Source organism: Pundamilia nyererei, unplaced genomic scaffold, assembly GCF_000239375.1.
Source record: "Pundamilia nyererei isolate P.nyererei 1_Seehausen unplaced genomic scaffold, PunNye1.0 scaffold00113, whole genome shotgun sequence".
Classification (NCBI taxonomy): domain Eukaryota; kingdom Metazoa; phylum Chordata; class Actinopteri; order Cichliformes; family Cichlidae; genus Pundamilia; species Pundamilia nyererei.
The window spans coordinates 1,239,285-1,246,828 of record NW_005187514.1 but is presented as its reverse complement, the minus strand read 5'-3'; the positions used below and the strand labels follow the sequence as shown (position 1 = coordinate 1,246,828).

The window sequence follows — 7,544 nt, the reverse complement described above, 5'->3', positions numbered from 1 at the left end:
AGAGAGGCGCTTGTGTCACAGCGTCACCGGTAATATTTCATCGGGGGCTGGAGGGTATTATGAGCAGAAGAAATCCCGCTGAGTTATGATGGTTTGTGAGCAGCTCAAAGGGTGAGAGGCTCGTCACGTGTGTGGTGGTGTTTTTAGATTAGATTTAGCCTTTAGTTAAGTGTCTTCTTCTTCTTCTTCCTTTTTTAAAAACTCCCAGAGTATATTTTACCTCCCCGGTAGATTTAGAAGCTCTTTGGCAGTTCCAGGATAATGACCCTGGTGTGTTTTAATTTTCTGGACTGAGTAGCGAGACATGTGCAGCAGATAGACTGCATCTCGTCACTCCAAAAAGTAGCCGACGGCCGATCAGCAGCCGAGACAGTCGGGACTGTCCATTTATTCTAAAGGCAGAAACCCCCAGAGCAAGAAGGAGCAACATGTTTGAATCCACGGGAATCCCTCTCATCGCGCTGGATATCGCGTGTCTTATCCTGGGTATGTAAATCAAATTCTGTCCCAACCTGAAGACATCTTTTAAACTGTTTATTCATCGGCTACCAATATCTAACAAAAAAGTTGTTTCGTAGTATTTGTTTTTACATCAAACTGAATTTAAAGGAGTGATCTGTCAGAGAGACGTTAGATAAAGTTGATGTCAAAGCAAATCTATTCAAATGGTATGGATATATATTATGTAAATGCTCATGGGAAGGCTTGAGGTTTAGGTAACCTGGCAGGAAGATGGAAAAAGGGCGATAACGTCCCACCCTGTTTGTGTTTCCCGAGCAAAGCCGTATTTTTAGCCCACTGTTTGAAATGTAATCATAGCACAGAGCCTGGTGCACGTCTGCGAAAGGGATCCGACAGTGTTGAGGTAATCATGCAATAAAAGACAATGACTGGAGTTTTAGTGATAGCTGTAAAAGCCTTGAACCTTGTATCTGGGACACTCACTTCAGTTTGATAGTTGCCGTGTTTGATAAGGACAGATACAGGCAGACACTCAAGCCCTTCCCTGTGATTACAAGGCACTCCTGCTTCACTGCTTAGTCAGGGTCTTGTGGTTGACTGTGCAATGCTGAGTCGTACATCTCATTGCTTGTTTTGTTTTGGAGCTGGCACCAGTCAGACTGGAAAAACTGAGTCTCTGATTTTTACCCTGTTTTTAATTCTTAAACAGAACTTATAATTGAAAGAAATGTTGAAATCCATTTATTTACGTGAAATGAGTTTAATACCTGCATTTAAGGTGTACTGCTGTAAAAGTATCCATGCAAAACAGTAACAATACTGGATGCATCATTGTATAAGCAGCATTTGAATGCTGTGTTAAAAGTAGGACTGAACAACTCTGTGCACTGATTACAGATTTTTTTTTGTAATTTTCTTTTTACAGTTATCAAACAAACAGATGTACAGTGTTCATCTCTGAAATAATATATAGCGTATTATGGTCATACTTCGATAAGGTGCATGTATATATATAGTCTTATATATCTAGACTACATGCAAGCCTGTGAAAAACTAACTACACCCTTGCTGCTTCCTAGGAATTAAGATGATAAGTGCTGCTAGTGAAATGCACTTGATTAATTGCTCATCAGCAAGTGTGAGCTTTAAGTGTTTATCTTTAAAAGCAGAAGTTTTGTCATTCTGCTGCTCTGGAGCAATCAGCTGTATGTAGACACATTGCTCAAGTCTTGGAGTGAAGTGGAGCTTCTGACAAATTCACCTTTATGTCAAACTGTGAAAATTCTCCCAAAATCCAAGAGCTTAGACTCTCCAGGTCCAATTTAGCATGTTAAGCTCTAAAGTTCACGATGGTGGGGATGCCAGTTTAGCTGACTGGTTGAGCAGGGGACCATATGGCCAGGGGACCATATAAATCCCTGACAAAGACTAACTAACTAACTAAAATGAAAACAAAACAGTACACTTTTAAACTGTACTGTACTTTTGAACAGATTTCAACCTGATGTCAACAAAGAAGACAGAAAATGAACAAACTAGTTAATGAACTGGTTCCTTATTTTATTGTTTGATCTGCGTAATTAAAATTTCTGCACGATTATACCTCATATGTCCTGAACAGTAAGTTCAAGTTTATTCAGGATTTCAGAACGATTTACTTTGTGCTTCAGTGACTCTATATTTGGTCATTTAGCCTAAAAGCATTAATACCAATGATTCCTCAGTCTTCATGTTTGGAAATATACCTGTTATTGCAATACTGTTTTCAGTTTAGCCAAGAGACGGTGCAGTTTTGTAATGTCTAAAGAAGCCACAGGGGAAGGGAAGGGCACAAGTCAGAGCACGTTTCATATGTTATGGTGTTCTCTGTACAGATTAACATGATGGGTTCAGTGTTTAACGCTAAACATGTGACTTACGTGCCAATAAAAATTGTCTTCCTGCTGTATATTCACAGATTTGCCTGGTTACTTTTTGAAAAAATGTTTTTGCAGTAATTCAAGGCCTCAGGCAGTTAATTATGAAATAGTATGCCCTTTTTGGGAGGAGTACAAAGGGAAATCTCACAATGAAGAAGTGTTGAAAGTGTCTCTTCGAGAAGAAAGATTTTCTGTGTGATCCAGACAGATCATGTTTCCTGTGTCTGAATCATCACACTTTTTAAAGCATTGTATAGCAGCAGCATTGCAAATATTAATGACATAAGATGAGCTGAAACCTGAAATTGTTCCATTTGCTCCATTTTATTTTTAGTTGGGCTTCCATTTTTTATCCTTACCCCGAAACACAGCCCTTTCAAACGGGGTTTCTTCTGTAATGATGAGTCCATCAGGTACCCGCTCAAAGAGGACACCATATCCTACCAGCTGCTGGGAGGAGTCATGATCCCCTTCACACTGATTGTAGTAAGTCAGGAGTATTCTTCTACAACCAAAGCCTCTTATTTTGCCTTTGGTCAACATGTGTGACTATTTTTTCCCCCCACTTTGGATCTTTTTCCTCAGATCGTATGTGGAGAGTGCCTTTCTGTTTACCTGTCACGCGTCAGGAACCAGTCTTTGGGGACCAAGTATATTTCATGTCTTTACAAAGCTGTGGGGAGCTACGTGTTTGGAGCTGCTGCCAGCCAGTCTCTGACGGACATAGCCAAATACTCCATTGGTCGTTTGAGGCCAAACTTCCTGGCTGTATGCAACCCAGTGTGGGATCGTATCAACTGCAAAGCTGGTGGATACATCGTGAACTTCACCTGCAGCGGGGATGAATTTCTGGTGGATGAAGCCAGGTAAAGATCCTGAGCACAAACCAAATGAAACCTATTTGATTTAATGTGGTGTGATTGTTGCAGTGCATTTGCCCTATAATTTTTTGTACTGTTTAGCATTTGCTGTTTACAAGTGAGATATGAAATACACCCACATTAATAATAATTACTGTGTACAACAACCTCTGCGTGAATCGCTACCGAGGGGTTTGTGTGTCCCAGGGATCCCAGGGGCTATGTTGTCTGGGGGCTTTTGCCCCCTGGTAGGGTCTCCCATGGCAAATTGGTCCTGGGTGAGGGACCAGACAAAGAGCGATTCAGACGACCCTTATGAGAAAAACATCGAGGGAACAGTTTACCCTGCCCAGGTAAACCCTGCCCAGGAGCGGAGGCCCTGGCGGACTGAAAGGCCCGGGGAGGGTGCCCGAGGGCGAGCGTCTGGTGGCCGGAGACTTTCAGATTAAAAACAGGCAATAAGTGGGCTAAAACCAGATTGAGAGTGTGGCCACACTTGCGTGGGTGCAGACACACATCGAACTAAATTAAAAGAATCGGTAAGATTCAAAAAGTCTTTAACCATAGGCTTATCTGGACAGCACACCTGAATATTAAAATCCCCAACAATAAGAAAGGAGTCATATATAGGGGGATCACACTCCTCAGCCTCCCCGGGAAAGTCTATGCCAGGGTGCTGGAAAGGACATTTCGTCCGCTAGTTGAACCTCAGATACAGGAGGAACAATGCAGTTTTCGTCCTGGTCGCGGAACACTGGACCAGCTCTTTATCCTCTCAAGGGTACTTGAGGGTGCATGGGAGTTTGCCCAACCAGTCTACATGTATTTTGTGGACTTGGAGAAGGCATTCGACCGTGTCCCTCGGGGTGTCCTGTGGGAGGTGCTGCGGGAGTATGGGGTGTCTGGCCCATTGCTACGGGCCATTCGATCCCTGTACAACCGTTGCAAGAGCTTGGTTCACATTGCCGGCAATAAGTCGGACTCGTTCCCGGTGGGTGATGGGCTCCGCCAGGGCTGCCCTTTGTCACCGATTCTGTTCATAATTTTTATGGACAGGATTTCTAGGCGCAGCCAAGTAGTGGAGGGCTTTCACTTCGGTGGCCTCAGAATCTCATCTCTGCTCTTTGCGGATGATGTGGTTCTGTTGGCTTCATCGGGTGAGGGCCTCCAGCTCGCACTGGAACGGTTTGCAGCCGAGTCTGAAGCAGCGGGAATGAGGATCAGCACCTCCAAATCTGAGGCCATGGTTCTCAGCCGGAAAAGGGTGGAGTGCCCACTCCGGGTCGGGGATGAGTTCCTGCCCCAAGTGGAGGAGTTCAAGTATCTCGGGGTCTTGTTTGCGAGTGATGGGAGAAGGGAGCTGGAGATCGACAGACTGATTGGTGCTGCGGCCGCAGTAATGCAGACGCTGCACCGGTCCGTCATGGTGAAGAGGGAGCTGAGTGTAAAAGCAAAGTTCTCAATTTACCGGTCGATCTACGTCCATACCCTCACCTATGGCCACGAGCTGTGTGTTGTGACCGAAAGAACGAGATCGCGGATACAAGCGGCGGAAATGAGCTTCCTCCGAAGGGTGGCTGGCCTCTCCCTTAGAGATGGGGTGAGAAGCTCAGCCATCCGGGAGGGGCTCAGAGTAGAGCCGCTGCTCCTCCACATCGAAAGGAGCCAGCTGAGGTGGTTCGGGCATCTGACAAGGATGCCTCCTGTGTGAGGTGTTCCGGGCATGTCCCACCGGGAGGAGGCCCTGGGACAGACCCAGGACACGCTGGAGAGATTATCTCTCGGCTGGCCTTGGTGTTCCCCCGGATAAGATGGAGGAGGTGCCTGGGGAGAGGGAGGTCTGGGCTTCTTTGCTTAGGCTGCTGCCCCCGCGACCCGGCCCCGGATAAAGCGGAAGAAGATGGATGGATGGTGTACAACAGGACAGTTTTAGACACTGATTATGACAGAAGGACTTAAACATAAAAGGCTGATTTTTTTTTTTCTTTTTCTTCTTCTAAATTTCAATTTCTCGTTTATTTATTGTAGACTGTCCTTCTACTCTGGTCATTCATCCTTCTCTATGTACTGCATGCTGTTCCTTGTTGTAAGTATATATTGTCTTTAATACAAACTGATTTGTTGCTTTGTTAAAGAGGAGATACTAAAATCTTTGGTATTTGCTCTCTTGCTACTGTAGCTATACATTCAAGCCCGGCTGAGGTCACAATGGGCGAGGCTTTTGCGTCCCACCATTCAGTTTTTCCTGATTGCTACTGCAGTGTATGTGGGTCTATCTCGGGTGTCCGATTACAAACATCACTGGAGTGATGTGCTCGCTGGCCTTCTGCAGGGCGGTATAGTGGCTGTTCTAACAGTAAGTTTCATGTTATTATTCTTTTTTTAAATACAGTTCTAGTACAGTTACAATACTAGAGTACTAACTTTCTCACGTTTCCTGCAGGTTTTCTGTGTCGCAAACTTCTTTTTACAACCAGTGGAGCCAGTGGTGACACAGGAGGAAGAAGCCTCACATGCCAGTTTACAGGACAACCCTTCCAATGGGAACCACTATGGCAGCACTGAGTGAACATGAGGCCCAACAGACAATACAGTGTGGGGACCTCTATCCTTTAAATCCATGGAACTGAAGAATTTTTTTTAAATTGTTGTCCGTTTTTTGTGTGCATGTCTTGAACACGTTTTGCCACCATGCAGTAGCCATTGCAACAGCCTGCAGGCTTTAGCTGCTACCTAGTGTAGCCATGAAACTTTGGTCACAGGAAGAAAATGCACTACAGAGGATGAGACTTGCATCGCAAAAGAAGCATGACTTCCTGGCGAGTTTTAGTTAAATCCAACATAATGCTGTTTATTATGCAGCCGTAAAACAAAACACAGCATGTTGAGTTTAAGTTATTTTTATGTTTTAATTTACAGTGTGAGCTTCTGGAAATGTGGTTACTCTTGCGTATTGGTTTAATGCATCATGAATGAATGGAATTCCTTTTGCCCAGAATATAAAGAGTGTCTGTGTGTGCACTGCAAGCAGGCGTTTAGCGGCCTGAAACCTGTGAATAAGAAAACCAAGACTGCCCTTAAAATAGAGTGAACTGAGAAATCTTGTGCTCATCTTATGTTTATTTTTGCCTTAGAGTTTTGCTGCTACCTGCTGTTAAGTAATTTCCCTGATATAATTTAATCTATGTAAAATACAGTTTATTGACTTTTTTTGGTTTCTTTTATAGATTGTATAAATTTCTATGTTTCTGTCCACATTTAAGCTTTTAAAAGTACCGTTTCCAATACTGAGAAGAAATGAGACAAATAATAAAGAAAATGTCATTTTGCTACTTTGAGTCAAAGAAAATAAGCTAATCCTTTTATGCCTTATCTATTCAAAAATACAGAGTAGATATAATGCAAGTAACTAGTGACTTGTGAATTTATTTATTTATTTTACAAAACTAGACTAATTTGCTGCTGCAGAGTAGCTAATTTAATGTCGTGGGAAAATAAAAGGACTGAAAAAGAGGGAAGGAATAGAGTGATGATGATTTTGAAAATTAGAATCCGCACTAAAACCTAAAAGTTATTAATACAAAACACTGGCTTTGCTTGTCATTTAGTTTAGGTGACCTTTTAAACCGCAAGTATGCAAATGTAGAGGATTTTATCAAAGGATACTTGTTTTCCAAGTGATGTTATGGATATGTGGATATATATAGGGTAAGCACCAGTAAGCATGCTAACAGGCAGACTATCACTACGCATTTGTCACCCGTGGTTGCAAATGACTGAGGTAAGAATGTTCTTTAGAGTTGAAATCCCATCAACCTGATTTAATTACCTGCATGCTAGCTAGTTCTTTAGCACTCAGTAATAGCAGTAGAACACACAAAAATCAGCTCAGATGTACTAAAGTTGTTTAATTTTGGTTTGTGATCCTAAATAGGGTAAATCACCTCATTTATGCGCTTGCTAATAGTTAAAGAAATAGTTAAAGTATTATCTTAATCTCAATGCAAAAGCAGCTACAGTATGTTTGCATCATAAGGACATTTGTGATTCTTTGTGGTGAACTAAAAACATTTCTAAATGAAGATGAAAGCAGGAGAGGTCTCTGCTGGAAGTAAGGTCAAAGTGGACAACAAATTAAAATGTGCTTCCACCCGTCCATTAGTTATAGACTAGACTTGTAAATTATTAGTTAATTATCAAATTACACAAAAGAGTTGTGGCTAACTGGAGTTTTAACGTATTAACACACTCTGTGTGGTGGTTAACACATTTACCTTACATGCAAAAGAGACTTAGAGCCTTT

At 42.6% G+C, this 7,544-nt stretch overlaps 1 protein-coding gene across 1 annotated transcript; it reads left to right on the top strand.

Moving 5' to 3' along the window:
- Positions 1-6: 6 nt before the first annotated feature.
- On the top strand, positions 7-6,573 carry LOC102208632 (lipid phosphate phosphohydrolase 1-like). Its single transcript, XM_005741754.1, has 7 exons — positions 7-111; positions 299-486; positions 2,716-2,867; positions 2,967-3,247; positions 5,270-5,327; positions 5,421-5,597; positions 5,685-6,573. Exons 1-7 carry the CDS (start codon positions 86-88, stop codon positions 5,808-5,810), a joined length of 1,008 nt encoding a protein of 335 aa, XP_005741811.1. The 5' UTR covers positions 7-85; the 3' UTR covers positions 5,811-6,573.
- The last annotated feature ends 971 nt before the right edge of the window (positions 6,574-7,544 follow it).